Source organism: Empidonax traillii, unplaced genomic scaffold (assembly GCF_003031625.1).
Source record: "Empidonax traillii isolate 1590-97213 ecotype Southwest subspecies unplaced genomic scaffold, ASM303162v1 scaffold5:size3517227, whole genome shotgun sequence".
Taxonomy (NCBI): domain Eukaryota; kingdom Metazoa; phylum Chordata; class Aves; order Passeriformes; family Tyrannidae; genus Empidonax; species Empidonax traillii.
In genome coordinates this window covers 2,655,027-2,674,358 of record NW_020955198.1, presented here as the reverse complement: position 1 = coordinate 2,674,358, position 19,332 = coordinate 2,655,027, and the positions used below count along the sequence as shown (strand labels likewise).

Below are 19,332 nucleotides of genomic sequence, written 5' to 3'. Positions count from 1 at the left end.
CCAACATAGAACCACTTCCTCTTCATTATTTGAAGATGTCAGAATGAGACCTCTACAGAACTACTTGCCCATGGCTGTACAAGGAGTCGGTAACAATGGTACAAAGCAATCTTAAATTACATGTAGGTCAATACTAAACATTAACCTTTATTACAAAAGGAAAGGAGAAACTGCTACAGTTCCTTTCAAAGCCAGGAAAAGCTGCACTGAAAAATTGCCTCTCACAGATGCACTGTATAGTTTTGTGCAAATCATGATGCCCTTCTACATGATTACCTTTCCTTTCTGTCATAGTGGGGCTAGTATTCTCACATAGAGGAAGCATGATAAAAAAAGCAAGTGCATGATTTCACAACTCCTGAACATTGTTCCTTACCATTGTTGAGACCATTGTGTTAACAGCATACATATGCAAGATAAGATTTCTGACAGGTAGGCAAGCCCAGCTGGTAGCAGTAGCTGAAGGAGACAGAGATATTATGTTCCTGGCTCTCAGCCATCCAGGTTTCAAGCACTGGGTAATGGTGAAGGCAGGATGAAAAACTTTTGTAACCTTGAGTCAGGTTTGCATAGGCTGAATCTCAGCCACACAGGGTTTTTTCCTTCTAAAAAGCAAGGACACTACCAACAACAAAAATGTGAAAGCTAAAGGGTTCAAAAGAACATTCATAGATGGTCAAAGTGAGATTTACTGCTTGAGTGAGACAGGACTATCTATGCATCCAAGGTGTTTAAATATTAGTCCCAAGATATACTAACACAGGTAAATAAACAATGGTTACTCTAACCCTCTTTTTTTTTCCTGTTGTCCACATGTTACTAGCTATAACTAGTTCTGAAGCCCAAAGAAATGAGTTGCATCAGTGCAGTATGCCTCAAGGACAAAGCACAAGGACAGGAGAACTGACTGACTGACCCCACATCATCATGTCCTCCCATTCTCCTCCCTGTCGGACTCTCTCAGAGCAGCCACAGCTGACTTTAGCAGAGGATATCCCAACTTGCACCTTTTCTTTTCTTTACAAAACTGGAAAAAAAAATCAATTCAAGCTTGACTGACAGCTAGAAGGAACACCAGAAAGAATGACAGCAACAAAAAAAGCTGATCATTGGATTGTAGTAAGGAAGCCGTAGAGCCAGACAGCAAAGGCAGAAGAAAGAACTAGACATGAATTTTCATCTCTCAGCCTGTCACCATGAAAATAGATTCTGTTTTCATACATTTTCAAGTTTCCAACCACTTTTTAAAGTTCCTGCTTATCCTGGCCACACCTTCAGGGTAACACATTAATAATCTATCCAGGTTGGTACATGCACATGGGTTAGAGTAGAAGAGCTACCATTATTACTGGGGACAATATTCTATGAATACAAATATCATCAGAAGGTCAGAGAACTAAGGAAGGTGGTAGCAGGGGGAAGAAATGAAGGAAGAATTTGTTCTCTTGACACACCTTGTTTTGCATTTTTTAATGTTCATCATCCAGAGACTCCTTATAGGTAAGTGCTTAAGCATGGCACAAGAGTCTGCACATCTTTCAGATCCCAGCTTTCCCCTTTTTCCATCTTTCCCAGTAAATTCACCGCAGAAAAGATCTTGAAGATGGGGGAGGACAGGTCAGGAAAGAAACAGGAAGGACTTGGATAAACACCCAGTGCCCAGCTCTGATAAGCAACCCTATACTAACAGAGCAACTGAAAAATACACCCTGCTTGAACCAGCTTTCTCCCCAATTCCAACCTTTTTTTTTTTTTTTTAAAAAAAGACATCAACCAAGTGTTTTGACTTTCCATGTGCAAGGGAGCTGATGTTTACATTACAAAGACTTTCTTAGTGTCACTTAGATCCACTAACAGCTCAAGGAGGAACAGAGAAGGAAGCTCTGAAGGCAGACTCCAAACATGACAAACTCACCTCCAAAAATAAGTATTTGTTTCATCTGATGAGGAAAAAATAAAAATGCTTTACTTTCTGCTCTCAACTCCATAAAACAAGGAATTAGTCAACCCTTAAAGATGAAACCTGGTTGCTCACTTTCAGGAGACTTAAGATGCGAGAATAGCTAATTTTTTTCTGGCCCTTCAACCCCTGCCCCTACTCATTCTGGCTAAAAATACCCATCGATGCTTTTGATACCCTTCCATATCTACGGCATGACTGGCTTCGGACCCGTGCCATCCCTGGGCTTGAAGAATGTGCTGCAGGGTTCCACCCTCAGCAGAGCTGTCAGCTGTCCCTCTGCCTCCCGCTGCCCATCACCGGAGGTTGGCAGGCAGGTACTGCAGGCTCTCAAGAGGGGCTTTATTTCCAAGGAATCACTGCCACTCCACTGTCCCGTCCTGGTTTTCATTCACAGCCCCATTCACGATGGTGAAACTTTAACTCACCCAGGAAAGCAACTTGTGTTACTGTTACTTCGTTGGTCAGGGACACGCAGTATCTGTGTCTGCAGGGCTGTGAGGAAAGACCCTGAGCGCTGCACATACAGCCCGTGCCAAGGCCAGCAATAGCCTTAAGAGCCTGATCGGACTCGGTTCCCACATACACCTGCTCCAGAAAGACAAGGCACACCATCACGCTCTAGGGATTTCTTTATCAACCTCTTTCTTTCCTGTCCTTCTAAAGTAGTACTTTTTTTTGGAGAGGTGGCACTAGTGTCACTTCCCCTACAGAAAGTTTCATTTCCTCCTCTGGAATACCCACTCCAGCCCTCATTCCTTCCCGTTCTTCATTACCCCTAGGTGCATTTGGATTCTGTTTCTGTTCAACTCCCTAAAACACATTTGTTCCTTGTACACGATCAGATCTTCTCTTGTGACCAGAAGACCCTTTCATTTCCCTTCCTCAAGCAGCCCGTGCAACTGCCAGCACGATGGCCAGGTCAATCCTTCACTCCCTTCTTACACTGTCTACCACCAAGAGGGCTCCTCACCAACCCTACCCACTCATGGATACCAGAGATCCGGCTGCTGTGCAACGTCCAGCTGCCTCCCATTTGAGATCCTAATGTCCCAACTTGTAGGATCCTGCTTCCCTTACACCACAGGAGAGGGCTGGAGCCAGAAAACACAGCGGTTCTATAGCAATTCCAATTTAGATGTCAAGATCTAGAGGGACAGAACAATCCTTTATTTTTTCCATATTTTATCCCAGAATACTTTCCTGAGTAAGTCAAGCATCACTAGAACTCATTAGTGACAGTTTTAATAACTCAACTTCCCACACAAGCACCTCGCCATCTGCCTCCTCAAGCTCTTCAAGGAAGGATAGTTCCCCAGAACTGTTTCTGAGGTTGACTTTTTCACAAGCAGACTGCACTGCTCTCCATAACAAGTCTGCCAGCTCAAATTCACCTCCTGAGCACCTCTCCCTTCCTCCAAGTATCCATCAACTCCCTTTAATCCACCCTCCTGGATAATCAGAGTAATGCTCTTTAAGCACATAACCATGACAGGGCAAATCCACTCTCTGGCTGCAGGTTGCATTAGAGGGCACAGTGACCCTGCAGGTAATGAAATTGGAACATTGTGCTCCAGAGCCTCCAAATAATCCAGTCATGGAGAGGGCTCCCCAGAACAGGACATGAGCACTGCAGAAAAGGCACTTTTGCTGAGTTTCCTGGCATACCAGGGATACCTGGCTAGACAGCAATTTACTGCAGTCCTAAATCAAAGTGTTCCCTCCCCTCCCCCAACAACCCTGGACATCACCTCACCTAAGTTAAGAGTGACTTCAGATGAATCATTTCTCCCTGTGTGAAAGAAAATCACCTTAAGAGCTAGCAGCATTATTTTCCCTTCTTTCCCAGTAACTTGTCCGGGTCATTGGCATTCATACTGTACTGCAGTTGTCAAGTCAATACACTGGGATACTGAAGGAAAAGCCACTTGGACTCTTCACCATCACAGCAGACTGCTTTTCCAGCTCTCTGGTAGCGCTGACCTTGGAGCAGGAAGTAAAAAGGAGGCTTTGGCACCCATTGCAGGAGAAGCCAAACCAGTGCACCATGAACCAACAGAACAGGAAAGCTGCTGTTTGCATCTATAAAATACCTTGAAATTAAGGTGGCAAAGAGCTGTAACATCATTTTGCTTTCTTTTTTGTCCCATGAGAACAGCCAGTTACATTTCATTAATCTGTGCAGGTGTAGCCTCAGCCCTTACTCCCCTTTGCACAGTAGGTCAGTCAGCTCACCATGCACATGAACAGGCTGGGGGGGGGGGGGGGGGGGCAAGTTTGTCACCCATTTCTGGCAGCCCAACGAGCTCTGAGATTTAGGGAATTCAGTCAGGAGCCTGGCAGTCAAGGGTAGAGAATATGTTTTTTCATTTTATGGTAACAACTGAGTTTTGCTGCCACTTAGATTAAAACCAAAACAAAACGAAATTGAGGTGATGGCAGAGCTTTACCCTTGAGACAGGACATTAACATTAAGGATGTGGCTTCTTAGACAAAAATCCCTCAAGTGACTTTCAGAAATTACTGACATGTAGCACAGACCTCTTTGAAACCACTCTCAACAAAAAGGTCAGTACAAATAGGAGACTGGCCCAACAGCACTGCAACAAAAGCCAGCCATGGAAACAGGTGAATATCAGTTGTTTGGTATAAACTGAAACCTGAATAGGAGCAAAGATCTAGCTTTAAAATCTTGTATTGCAAGAGAAAATTAATGCACCTTCCATTGTTCTAATATCAGCCTTTAAAAGGGTTGCTTTTCACAAGAAAACAGCCATACTCGCAGTTTAGGAAAACAGAGTACATCTCCAGGATGCAAGAGCTATTTTTCTCAAGGCATGTTTACAAAAAGACACAAATAAATCCCCAGTTCTCCGGATGTTTTGCAAGCATTATCTCTCACCACTTTTGCACATGGCCAATCAGTTAAGATAAAAGGTTCTCTTACCTACATAGCCATAGGCTCAAACCAAACATCTGCTCTCCCACAGAAGGCATTTGCCTCGAGATGTTGGAGTGGCTGGGGCCCCTAGTGTGCATCCAGCACTGACCCAAATCCTGCCATTCCAGGATTTTTTAAATGAAGATTTTAGTCTCTTGACTATTTTCAACATTTTAAGTTGTTTCTTCCTCCTTCTCCACCCACAGGTTTTGCAGTTTAGCTTCTATCATCACTCAAGTCTAAATTAAGGGATGATACAGCAGGAGTGGTGCTGTGACAGACAGCAGAGAAAAGCAATTCCCCTTCTCACTGACACGATGCTTGGTCTCTGCAGTCACATTGTGCTACGCTCACACACTTGTAATGCAGCTCAGAGTCTGCCAACCCCTAGGCCATCCAACCACCTTCAAAACCAGGTTCTTTTTAAAGGCTCCTGCTACATTAGTTGATTTACCTTGTTCTGTTACTCCTATCTCCCCCTCTCTGTCTGATTTCTTTAGGTCATTTTGCATTATGCCAGCCCTATAGGTACAGCCCAAGCACTAAACTTGTACTCCAGCCTTAATTCAAAGATTGGTTCTCTGCAATAACCAACATTATGTAAGAAACTGAAACAAGAATTATTTCCTGCTTTTTTCTTTCTTAAATATATCTATGTTCCCACCTCCTCACCCACCCCCAAACATTTGACTGATACATCATCTTCCTTCAGGTCTAACTCACTGTGTTATTAAGTGGACTTTTCCCCCCCCACCACCCTTCTAAAAATATATGAGCTTGCCTTGCTATATAAAAGTTTATTAGGAAAAAATATTGGGGTTTATTTATTTACCATTTTCTTTGTTTGACAAATTTTCACAGTTAAAAAGAAAGCACAGATATCTCCCACTTTTACCCTTTACTCCTCATCCCCCCACAATGAACATGAAATGAAAAGAAAGAACACGAAAATGTCCTGCTTTTTCACCACCCAATCAAATCCTGGTAAATGCAATTTAAACTTCACTTTCAATTTTTTCCTCTTCTAATTTATATCCTTCAGTCAGGGGTTTCAGAGAGAATATAAAAGAAAGAGAATGTAAAATTAAGAAGTCAGATGAAAGGTATAGACTCAGCAAGCTGAGTTGGGACAAAGGCCAATGCCCCAGCTCAGGCATCACCCCACTGCACTGTGGTCGCCGATTCAGCGATTTGGGCTTATTTCCACTTCATCCTTACCTTGAGCAACCTGGATTGCTAGTCTTTCCCCTGTCTCTGTACTTTTTGTTGCCCCTCTAGTCCCCCATCTGGAACATACTATCAAATGTACCTATGCAAAGAGAGACATGAAATAAAATCAGCACAACCAGAGGGATGGTAATGAGGCAGCAGCATAAGGAAAGGAGAAGGTGCAGCTGGAGATGACGTTCTCCATCGTGACGTAGTTTAAGAGTGAATGGAAACTGCTGGCCAAGCAGAAGTAACTGGGTCAGTTCAAACTTCAGTCTGACAAAGACAAGATTTCATCTGCAGGTAACTGGATGGAGACTCACACAAAGTGTTTCAGCAGCAAGTGTGCAGAGCAGAAGACAAGGCAGTGAGATAACCATTCAGAAGTGGTGACTTCTTCCACCAGAACAAACCCAACACCAGAAACAGGCACCTACCTTGAGAAGCAGGGGAAGATTAAGAATCTTAAGAGCTTAAGCTGGCTTCAGACTTCCAATGCTTCAACCTTGACACCTAAAGCAGATGGCCCAGTTCCAGAGGTGCTGAAAACTCTCAGCTTCACCAGAAGACACAAGCACTATTGGGGTCATCCTCACCATTCAGCCTTGGTTTGTCAAGTCTGGGGTTCACAGGCTGCACATGTCTACCACTCTACCAACCTATGCCCAAGAGAGACCACTGAACTGACAGCTGTTAGGTGTGCTGGTGCAACTAAGCCACATGCAGTTGTATACCTAATTCATAACTTTACGTGTAATTTTTTTCGAGTTATTTTGCTCTTATTCGAAATAGGCACCTAAAACCACTGAATTCTGAAGTTCCTGCTTTTAAGACAACCAAAAACTGTAGAGAATATGTATCTATGGATATCCTGTAAATAAAGAAGGAGGAAATGTCAGTCTCCAAGAAAGCAGGTAAGTTTCCACCCTACATTCTCTCTGCCCAGGTTTAAGAACACCAAAGAGATCAAAAAATGCAGGCACAACTGTGCAGCTACATAGTAGCCACATCATAGCTCTGCAGTTAATAAGGTCAAATGGCATCACTTAATTCATTTGGAATCAGTGTCACATTCCAGGCAACAGGACTTCAGCAACATCAATGTCTATTACTTGGGTAGGCATTTAACACAGCTTAATTAAACCCTATCTATAGCCAACAGTAACACTAGCAAGAGGAATAGATAGTATAAATAGTGCTGTTTGTACAGATCCCCTTTCTCAATTCCTCTGCCTCCTCCTCTGCAACACTCATTTTAAATGCTGATACTTTTGCAAGAAGTATTTTTATTTTTACGCAGGCCCCAATGTGAAATGAAACAACCAAACCGGGAAAAAACATAAAAGGCATTTGAGGCCATGTGTGAACTGGAGAAAGAGATAAAGGAGCAGGTGTGTGCTAGGAGAGAGAGGGGCAGAGGAGCTCTTATAAGGCAAAACAACGCTAGAAGAGGCACTCCAGAATGGACAGGCTGGACGCAGAGCCTTAATAAGCTAGGAAAGCTCCTGTATGGGTTCACAACCACCTTGCTGAGTAAGGATGGGAGTTTCTCAAATGTAGGACAGATACGGAACACGTAACGAGCACAGTGGAGTGAAAGGAAGACAGCTGGATCAGATGTTGAGAATTCCTGAGCTGGAGAGCAATAGCTGCAAGGGATCAGACGTGGGGGAGAGATTTAGGAACAGTGCACTCCACAGCCCTCAGGTTGGATTAGAGAGTATGGTTTGTCCCATCAAAGTGGGAGCATATGGATTAACACAGTTCTTGGTTCTTCCCAAGGGGCTTTTGAACAGGTCTTTTTCCTTTCCACCCAAGATGATTGCTTTTACTTCAGCAGAGCTGGAAGGTGGGTAACAGCAAATTGGAGAACTGGGCTTGATACACTAAGTTCTCCTGCTGTGAATGAGTGTTAAGTCCATCGGCTTCTTTGCCAAAGCACTTGCTAAGAATCTGGGCCACACTGGTTTTGGACAAGAAAATCACTACAAAGTGCTCCCCACAGAGCATCCTCAAAATTTAGGGCCTCAAATGGAGACTTGGGACTGCCAGCTTAGAAGACATTCCAGCTAAAAACACCCCAGCACCAAGTTGATCACCTTTATTCAGCATGGCAACAGCTCTTTTAACCCATTATACCCATTGCCTCATCAAAAGGGCATCCAGCCCTGATAACATACACTTCCTCCCTGAGTTATTTATGGTCACCAAGGGTCAGGGAATAAGGAGAGCAAAAGCCTGCAGCTTGGCAAAAAATTCTAGTTCTGGCAACTGACTCTGATACCCATTCACAGACAAGTCCCAGACCACGAGCAACTTTGTGCAGCATATCACTGCAGGGCTCTGTGATCAACTGGTCACATCACCCCAACTGTCTCTGACTCCCACCATAGTCAGTCTCCAAACCCTCCCCTCCCAGCCCTGTACATACAGCTGTTCTTCCTCTCCAAAGAAAGACTATCTATTTTCATAAAAATCTTACTGTTCAAAAATAGCCCTGCACCCTTGCCTACAAAGCAATCCTTTTCAAACTTCTGCAAAAATATCTGAACACCCTTTTAAGTCTTCTGAAATGCAGAGTTTTACTGAAACAAACTGGAATTATCTTAAGTAACTAAGACTATCCAGTATTTATATTAGAATTGTTTTAGGATAGGGAATAGCCTTTTTTGTTAATAGATAATGCAATCACACTGCAGATACTAACAAATAATCATACTGTCTGTAAACATGATGAGGGAAACATTATCAGAGTGGACACATCCTCGTAATGGTTCAAGTTTGTTAACACACACAGCTAAACTTGGCCTTTTGCAACGGCTGTTCAGTCTAAACATAAAAGAGAAAGATCCCTGGTATCCTCCTACTGTAGAGGTTGGTTAATACACAGAACAGTTATTTTGCTCCTCTGCTGAGGAAACTGTACCTTAAGGAGTGTTTCTGGGCAGAACCCAAGGGTATTTCTCCACCTGAATGATTTTAAACTCTCCCTGAACACTCTTCCTCTTATAGAAGCTGCCATCCTGCTCAACAGAATTTTTCCAAAAACATATTTTCAAGCAACTTTTGAAATATTTTGTCCCCTGCTATAATAATTCAAACCCATTTTGGGCCTCTTGTATGAGAATCAACATTTGGACCAAAGGGGTTATGTTGCACCCACAGAGGGTAAAGTGTCTCCCCAAGAAAACATTTGACTGCCTGAAAATTCAAAATTAACGAGCTGAACATTCAAATTCCAGAAAAGAAATTCCCTGATTTTTTTTAAATATTTTTTGGTTTTAAATATTTTTGTTTTTTACCCTCAAGGTATTGCCCATTTTTCCCCCAAAAGTACTGAAGAAATAGAAATGGAAATAAGTCTGGTCCTTCCACTCTCAGACTCGTGGAGCTGGTATGATCAAAAGAATGGTTAAGTTTACCAACAAGGGTAGGAGAGAGTTACAGGACTGGCATATCTGTTAAGTGAAAAAGATGCAAATATCTTAATTTTCTTCAAATGTCAGTCTTTCTACCTTATTCAGAATGTTTACATCTGTCACTGGCACCATTCCAAATAAAATTGCTATTTCACTCCACAAATACCACCAAACTCAGCTCTGAGTTGGTTAAGTCACAGATTATTGTTTCTGGTCTGATAAAACGTGCAATCAAGCCAAGTAGTACAAAGGAAAAGAAAAAAAAAAAAAGCGTAAACACTTCTAGCTGTGTTTTCAAACAGTGTAGTTTCTGTACCATTGAAATTCCCTTTCCATCCCTGACGGCAAACAAGCCTTCAGCTTCGTCTAATACAGTTTCAAAGCAGAGTATTAGCAATTACCCAGTGAAAAACGTTTGTACTTCAGCTATATCAACTTCTAATCTCTCTTCTAAAGAGCTAATTTTGAAAACAACTGAGAAACCAGTGTGGCTCTTAAAGGAGGTTTATCAAAAAGTTCTAAACATACTTAAAATAAGCAAACCAAATGTGATCAGTGAAGAGTTACCAAAAATACAAATTATTTCAGAACAGGTTACCAGCTTTCTGAATCTGCATGTCAATTCCTTGCAGAGAGGCCGGTACTTCAGAATTCGATTTCTGCATATCATCAGGAGATTAAATGCAGCCCATGGTTTTCTCAGAGGGATTAGTTGTTATTAGGCACTGCTTTCCTCCTTATTGGTAAAGTTTGCACTCTCCATCCTGCCTGGCAGCCTATATTAAGAACACACTGCCACCCAGACTTCTCCTTTCTTGAAAAGGGACAAAAAGAAAGGCGACACTGTCTGGCTTTCGTGACTCTCATGACTCTCCTAACCGCACTTCTCTGTAAACACCAACTTGCAAAAACTTTAACCTGCCAGCTACAGGTCTGAGTAAAGTTTACTCCAACGCAGCCTACGTAGTAGAAAAATCTATGTTATACATGTGTATTTGCAGAGGTCTGAACAAACACAGCATCTACTCCTCATTTCATAAGCTGCTTCACAGTGATTCTGTGAGACCTCTGTTTAGGTCTGTAAATGCCAAAAGTTCTGGGTTCCAAGTTTTCCACAAATTATAACTCCCTGCTCTGACAAACCCTTCCTGAATGCAAGCTCACAACATAATAAAGGAGAAACTCAGAAAAGAGAGAAAAAGGGGAAAAAATAATAAAACAACTATAAAACTTAAGCAGGTTGAAGAGTTTCTATCCCCAAGTGCCAGGGCTGTTCCTTCAGACCACAGAACTACAAATCTAAAGAGAGGTATTTTCTGAGTAGCAGCTAAGAAAAAAAACTAGGCAAGCAAGTTGGCATAATGAAAATGTAAGCCAAAACACTAAAAATACTCATCAATCCTATTTGCTGATAATTAATACATTTTCAATTTTTCTCTGGGAATATGGGGCAGAACCCACCCTGCAGTACTTGCCAGCTTTGTGAAGATCAAACAGCTTCAGAGGCTAGCAAAGCCAGAACATGTTCCAAGGGAAACCTGAACTGTCTGAGGTCCATCAGTCAGTTCAATGCCCCTGCTGAAGAGACACCTGACAAGATTTATTCATCCCTTGCACCACTGCCAACAGTTCAGGCATATCTGCAGAAGTTCCTCACTCCTGTTCTGACAGTATTAAGTAGTCAACTAATACCACATTTAAAATTGATTTTAACTAGCAAGACAACGGAAATTACTTTACTCTCTCTCTCAACCCTTTCCGGTGAGAGATGTCCCCTTTTAGCTCAGTAGTATGAATGCCAGAACAGTACGGGTTTGCTGGCACTTGCGCATTTAATATTGCAGGTGTTGGAGAAAATCAAATCTATAGGTCCTCAAGAGAAGGCTAAAACACAGTCTGATGTCATTACAGACCTTGGCGCACTATTCTACCTCCCAGAGTGTACCAAGTATGCTTTATCCATAATTTAATATTTGTTCCCATCTCATTGCTCTGTGGTAGTGAATCCACAGTCTCCTGGTCAACATCAATACAGTCTTATCCCACATGAGAAGAAGCTGGTCTGCACACTCTGAGTAGGCAAGCCCACTTAGGGACCTGAGCTGTGGCCAGTTCAAGATGACAGATGTGTCTGTTCCGCTTGGGCAGACTGAGTCCAGCTTCATCATCATGTTAAGCTGCCAGTACAGAATTTCTGGGAAGACAGACTGATCCCTCTAGGTACAGGTAGACAGCCAGGACTGTAAGATGATCCTGGCAAAGCTGCAGAACTCACAGAGTGGGCAGCTCAGGTGTCTGGTCACCATCACAACAGTGGAAAAAATAGCCACTTTAATACCTGTTAACCTAAGATACCTTCTTGTAACTCCCAAAGTTTCTAGAACCAGAGCTTTATTGCACACTTGATGCCAAGCAACAGAGTCTTGTCTCTCTGTCCAAAGAACCACAAATAAAGTAAAACTTGCATTATTCCCAAAGACTCCAGCCCAGCTAGGTGCTGAACATCTCTGGCTGCACTCAGCTTTCCTCAATGGCTTGGCCAGCCATGTCATTTGAAAGTCACACGCCAAGAGCAACCCTGATGTTGGGAAACAAAAAAAAAGGAAAAGGAAATGTTTCTGCCTGGAAACACAAACCTTGCCTAACAGTCAACATGCAGGATGGAGAGGGCAGACAAGTTTGATGTCACCTCCTGAGAGATGAGCTCTGTAACACTAACTCTATACAGCCTAGAGCCTCATTAAAAAGAGATCATCCAGATCCCACTTTATAAACTTGATCTCACAGGAACTGCACTGAAGAGGACTGGCTGCAAGACAAGAACTTACACAGAACATAAAGTGATGAGAAATAGGGCTGGGCCTTTTCCAAACGGAAAATTCATCCATCCATGAGATTTCTGCTTCTTAAAAGAAATTTGTTAACAACAGTCAGACAGAGGGGCACCTTCAGCAGGGCACTGTAAGTGCCCTGCCAATCAAACCATTCCATGGGCAAGGAAACATGTGGAGCCTGGTTTCCTATTTCACCTCCTCCCTGCCCCATGCAGATTATCTGATACCAGTAATACAGTCTGAGCTCATACTGGAATCATCTGTACATTAGGGGCATTAGTGCAGATCTCTCTCCTCTATCCCGTTTTCCAGTGCCCATTTTCCAGCAACCCATAGGCACAAAGTACCTTAAAGTCTTAACTCCACCCACCACCTAAGCCCTGCATTCTTGAGAAAGCAAGCTAACAGAAATAAAGTAAAAAGCCCTTTTCTTGTCATCTGGGGAGTACCTCAGGAAAAACACAAAAAGTTTCATGCCAGATCAGTAAAAGAACAATTCTTGTAGCTCTTCAGGCTATTTGTACTTCATTGTCACAGCAAGGCCGATTGCACAGGTAGGATGATTTGGTGGCAAAGACAAGCAAAAAACATAGAAGCTTTGAAGAGATGGAAGGATCCTGAAGGAAAACCAGTAAGGAAGTTCTCTCCTCCCAAGTAGGTAGATGTGATACTTCTCAATAATAGAGCTTTCTGCATCTATCATTTTTAAATAAAATCCTCTCTCCCCATCTGCAGTTTCTACAGACCAGGCAGCCTCTGATAGCCTGAAGAGAGTTGTATTTAAATTTGGTTTAAGGTTTTTGGGTGCTTTTCATTAGTATAGACTCCCACCTGCTTCCACAGGGCTGAGATTTCGTTCCAGGTATTCTCTCCTGCCATGCTCCACCTATTGGAACTTGTCTTAGAAGGAGGAAAAAAGTCTTATCAGGGCAAACTCAAAACGCAAACCAAGCAAACCCTGTTCCACCCAAACCACAATCCATGATATCAGGACTACAGAGCCCAGACTCCTCAGATGGTGCAGCCAGAGGAGAGAGGAACTTTGCTCAGGCAGATGGTTTAACCAGGAAAGCCTGAAACGCAGATGTGGGTGAATATCAGTGGGATAAAGTAAACCAAGAACAGAAAGCAGAAGTGACATCTCATGGCAAGACAGCAATTCAATGGCAGAGTCTACAACCTAAATGTGACACCCTAACACAAGGGAGTTTGGATGTCCAAACTAAACTTTGCCACGTCCTGGAAAAGAAAGCCTTCTCCTTTGGTCAGGGATGGAGAGAAAAAAGGAATGCCTTGGTTTTTTGATGCATCATAGTAAAACCATGACAAAATAGGTCAATCTATTCATGCCACAGAACACAGACTCCTCATTTTTCCCAGCTATATAACAAAAAGTGAGAGACCATCACTACCATAAGCAAGAAACTTCCCATGCTCAGTCTAAACAAAAATAAGTTCATCCCTTTCTACTCCTTTCCACACAAAAAAACCTCCCAAGGAAAAAAAAAACATAACAAACAAATCAGAAAAAACCCAAAACCAAAACAAAGAAACCCAAAACAAACAAACAATCAACCCCTCCAAAAACAAACAAACAAAAAACCTGAAAACTTCCTTTCCATTGTCAACTTTACATACAACCAACACAACCTTTCCAGTCTGAACCTCTGCCTTATGTGCTGAAGGAAAGAGCTTGATCCTGTGAGGAGGACCTTCACCACCAGTCAAAGTTACTAAACCCCAATTCCTTTGCTCTCTGAGGTCCTCCTGGAAACCCGCAGAGGAGTTACCCTCACACCAGGATTGTGAGAAGTCACCAAAATGCTGTTTGAATTTGTCCAAGGCAGAAATGTGCATGTGCAGACTGACACATCCAGAAACAGGATACTCATAGAAGAAAATGACAATTGTGGAAATCAGGGAGATTTTTAAAATTTGAAAAGTGTAAGATAAAAACTGGTTACAAAGCAGAAACACAAAATTTAACCATGATGACGGATCACAGACATAAAGAATAAGCCTCAGTAGCAAAGTTTAAAAGAGCTTGCAAACACAGGGCTCCCTCTAAGACACCGTGATAGTGGAGGCATTAAAATTTTACTCTGTTTTAAGAAGTTTAGAATTATGAAAGGTCCAGAGCTCAACATCTCAGAAAATACTTCAGCTAATAGAATTGAACACAACTTCCAGCCTAAATATCCTAATTAGATGCTAAAGGTGATATAGGATAGGAATGAGCAAGGTTATGTGAGTCCTTTCTGCATGTGGGTTCCTCTGCGGACACTGGCATCAGCTTATTTGATACATTTCACTGGACAATGGACAATTATTGCCCAATATTGTACTTGAGGCTACCCCTGAGTAGAGGTAAAAATTAAGTGGGTGCCCAGACCATTTGCAAACAGCACAACCATCCTGCCCCATTATTTCCTGTGGAATTGCTAAAGTGTCTTCCAAAAATAGCCATTAGTTTTGCTGAAAGGCTCAAAACAAACAGCACTTCTGAAGGAATACCTTATATAGTTTACATAATAGCCATCTCAGAAGGGAAAAAAGATGTGTACAGTGTTTCAGTGTGAATTCTGCATTGAACAAAAAGACATCATTCTTTGCTTAACACAAGGCTTAAATTCACCACGAAGGAAATTGCTGAGGTCAAAGCCTCAGGGCTCAAGTTGAGAGGGAGATATCATTCAAAAAGGAAGAACTTTTATCCTAGATTCAAATAAAAATAAGATATGTAAAAGGAACACTGTCAGCTTGTTTAGGCCTCAAAAAGGAAAAGTTCAACCCAGTCAGCATCCCTTCACAAAAAATTAATACATTTTGAAGTTGTGTACCCAGATCTACCTCTGCACACTTCTGCTTACCTTCTTTCTTATTATTTAACACCTGGTCCTTATCTCCTGACAAATGGTTTACCCTTCCTGTTAAACACAGTACCACAGTTAAAAACTAAATACCACAAGAGTAGTACCAGCACAGTGTCATAACCACTGATGCCTTCCACGTCACATCATATTCGTTTGTATCTTTCCTCACCACCTGAAAGTTAACATTCACTTTTTTTCTCAGTCAAAGTCTGTCCCTAAGAGACATGGGTAAAATTCCAACATTTCACCAAAGAAGAATTGTTACAGATGATACTGTAGCAGTACGAGGGGGCAAGTCAGACGATGAAGTAAGCATTACCATATTTTCTTTTTTGAGAGCCCAGAGAGCAAAGTTGTTCTGTTTGCATTAGGATAACAACAGCTGAAGGGCCCAGAATTTGTGTTAGCTTATTAAGCAAGTGTTGTGGGTTTTCCCTTTTCTCCTTAAAGGAAAACAAGCTGTGCTTTCTTCTGTGTAAAGCGACAAACAACCGTTTTCAGATCCTGGAAATCACCTGCCATACACAGACAAACACTTGATTATTACTGTTGTGCTCATTCTCGCATTCCCAGTCACCACCAGGGTGTAAGTGAGGAAAGTGAGGAAGTGAGCTGGGTCCCCAGTTGAGAGAAATTTGTGGAAAATTATCCTTAGGAAAAGGACCTGTGTGCCTCCAGATAAGAAGCCAGGGAAGGGCTTGGCAGGCAACACTTGGCTCCAAGCTGCACCAGTAAGTACAATAACTTCATCAGCAGGCCAAGGAGCTTAGCCTTTACCACCTACCTTAATATTAATTACAAATATGGTTGCCATCTGGTGGCTAACACATAATGAAGTTAGCATCTGCAATGAGTTCAGGGTGGGCCAAGTATCAGGAGACAGAGTCCCTGTCCTGTCCCCTCTGGTACCACAGCAAGGTGAAAAAAACCACAGATGTGGTCACAATCACTCTTATGTACAGAGTGAAGCCAGGACCTTGAACTGCAGTTCCATACTGGATCTGCTAGTCATTTGGGGTGTTTTCCAAGAAGTTAGGCAAGTTCAAATAATGCTTCTAGTCTTGGTAAGTGAGCTAAAACTAATGGATACAGCATGTACAACATTAGGCCCAACTGGTCTGGACTGCCATTCTAACCCAGCAGCGTTTTTTAAGTGTCAGAGACTGGTACAAGGCTCAGGCCAGCACTGCATCTAATCCCAAACCTTCCAGATTTAATCTAGCTGCTAAAGATAACTCCCGGGGAACAAGAGCAGCAGTGGGCAGATCTGTTCTCCCTCCCTCCCTCAAAGATGCACCAGTCCTTATTCAGTCAATGTCATCTCACAGCAAACCACTGAAAAACAAGACGAGCGTGCCTGCGATAAAAGCAGCTGATCAATGTCCCTGCGTAAAATGTCTGATAATCCCTACAGAGAGCAGACATCTGGCATCAGATGCAGCATGCCAGAGAAATGAATATGAAAAGTATCCATTGCATATTCCTGGCACCTTTTGCTGGCACAGAGATGGGTGTAGAGCAGCGAAAGGGCCCCCGGGATTCCAAAATCCCCCCCTCTCTCAGCAGACATGGGCACAGTCTTTAAAGGCCGTACGGCTTTGGCTTTACCACCACTCCAAAATCAGGAGCTCAAGGTCAGTACATTAAATAGCGACTATTATGCTTTGCTGTTAGAAGATAAGCAGCAGTGTCCATCTCCTTTTCCTCACCATCTTTTGAGGTTACGCGTTTAGCGCTACCGTAAAATACAGAACCGCTCGTGAAAATGCTGCATAAAGCACAACCTAAATACCACAAAGAGAAGGTCTCCTCCTTGCTGAAACAATAAGCATCTACAGATCCAACACAAACGCGCGGCGCTCCGTCCTCCCTCCCCGCTCCCGGCTGAATCCGATGCCATGTTTCTGCAGGCGTACGGTAAAACCTTACCGCTCGCAACAGGGATATTCTGCACTCTCGGGGTGCAAAGGGGCCCTAATTTCTCAGTCAGTGAAGGCAGCCGCCAGCCCCCTCGCCAGCACCCACTGCAAGACGCCTCCCTGCTTCGGGGAGCGATGTCATCCCCGGTACCCGCACCCCCCCACCAACCCCGCATCCCGGGGATGCCCCCGCTTCTTCCCAACCTTTTCCTGCGCCCGGGTCAGCTTCTTCTGGACGTTGCTGGCGATTTTCCCGGCCGTGACCCCCTTGCTGCCCAGCTCGGCCATTTTGCCTCCTCTTTTTAACGGGCGGCTGCGAACGACGGACCGTCAGGAAGGGGGGGAAAACCCGGCGGGCAGGCGATGGCCCGACCGTCACCGCCACCTCCCGCCTGCCCGTGCTCCCGCCGGCCGCCTTTTAAAGGGATAGTGCTGCCGTAAAGGGAGAAGGGATGGGGGCAGGTTTTGGTCAGATTTCCCCCACCGGGTCCCCGCCGTCGCCTGTCCCGCAGGGGGGGCAGGCAGGGTGGGAAAGTCTGGGAAGCATCGCAAGTGATTCATCTTAGATGACGGTATGAGTTTGCTGTCGTCTCTCACCCTGCAGCAAAACAACATTTTTATTTTAAGAGATCAGTACCGCTAATTATTATCTCTGATTGTCCAAATTCATAGGGCTGAAGTACTTCTCAAATTATTCCTGGATCTTTAGAGGCACAAAGAGGGAAATTTACTTCCTTAAAGGAAGGGTATCTGGAAATTAATCAAACACCTGATTTTAAAAGGTAAGCTGAAATTTCAGGAAATTCCATCCCTTAATCATAGAATTATTAGGGTTGGAAAAGGCCTTTAAGATAATTGAGTCCAACCTTTAACCCAGCATCACTGTGTTCACCACTAAACCATATCCCCAAATGCCCCATCCACATACATTTCAAACCCTTCAAGGAATAGAAATTCCACCATTTCCCTAGGCAGTTTCTTCAATACCTGACTAAAATTTCAATGAAGAAATACATTTTCTCAATATCCAATCCAAAGCTCCTATGGCTCAACTTGAGGCCATTTCCTCTCATTCTGTTACCTGGGAGAAGAGACCAACCCTTACGTGGTTACAGGCTCCTCTCAGGCAGTTGTACAGGGTGATAAGGTCTCCTCTGCGTCTCTTTTTCTCCAGACTAAACACCCCCAGCACCCTCAGCTGCTCCTGACAGGACTTGTGCCATACTTGTGCCCTTCACCAGCCTTGTTGCCCTTCTCTGGACACACGCCAGCACTGTGATGCCCTTCTTGTAGTGAGGGACCCAAAACTAAACACAGGATTTGGGGTGTGGCCTCACCAATGCCAGCTAAAGGGGATGATCACTTCCCTAGTCCTGCTGGCTGCACTATTTCTGATGCCACTGGCCAGGATGCTGTTTACCTTTTTGGCCACCTGGGCACACTGTTGTGAATGTACCAACTTATTATGTGTCCCTGGTGAGTGCATTCACCGCAGGCCTGTCTCTTGGAAAACTAGAATAATCACTTTGCTAGCTTGTCTCACAGGAACCGTATGATGACTGCTTAGTTAATATTTGTACATTTGTGCTGTGACAGAAGTTTTTTTACATATTTTTGGATTTGCACAAGAATTTGGACTCAGCATGGCTGTGTGTGATGGCTGTTCCAGTTGGGAGTAGTGGTGACAGTGGAGGGAGGTGCTTTGTGTGTCTCCACTGCAGAATACACTGCAGTGCTGGGGCATTTGTCAGAAAACCAACCATGAATGCACAGAGGGTTTTATACACATAACCTCCCCTGAATTCCTGCTACCTTAGTCTGTATGGTATGACTCTTCATCTGTGTCTCAACTGCTTTTCAGAGTTGTTGCTCCTGACCTGCCTTTGTCCCTCTTCAGCGAGCCTGGACTCCATTATGTCACTGCTTGCATCCCAGCAGGGCTTTGACTGTGCTTTAATAGATCTACTGGGCAAATACCTTTTGTGAAACTCTATTTCTTTACAAGATAGCACAAAGTTCTGCTTCCTGGAATACAGGAAGCCACCTCAGCACTGTTAATCATATCCTAATACTCAGCCCCAAAGCTTCCATCAGTATTACACACCAGAGCTTGGACAAGTGGCAGAGAAGTTCCTTCCTCATCTGTTTCTGCACACTCACCGTAGCTCTTTGTGAGA

General features: G+C 43.4%; 1 protein-coding gene across 15 annotated transcripts in view; it reads right to left on the bottom strand.

Annotated features, from left to right (window-relative positions):
- Positions 1–17,538, bottom strand: part of BIN1 (bridging integrator 1) — a 97,322-nt gene extending 79,784 nt beyond the window's left edge. For 3 of the 15 annotated variants that reach the window (XM_027879962.1, XM_027879946.1, XM_027879953.1), the window contains exon 1: positions 17,360–17,526. In XM_027879962.1, coding sequence (XP_027735763.1) covers positions 17,360–17,443 — 84 coding nt within the window. In that variant the 5' untranslated portion in view covers positions 17,444–17,526. Of the gene's footprint in view, positions 1–17,359 lie in introns of all 15 variants that reach the window. The other 12 variants (XM_027879913.1, XM_027879921.1, XM_027880006.1 and 9 more) reach the window with 10 other exon arrangements.
- Between the last annotated feature and the right edge of the window lie 1,794 nt (positions 17,539–19,332).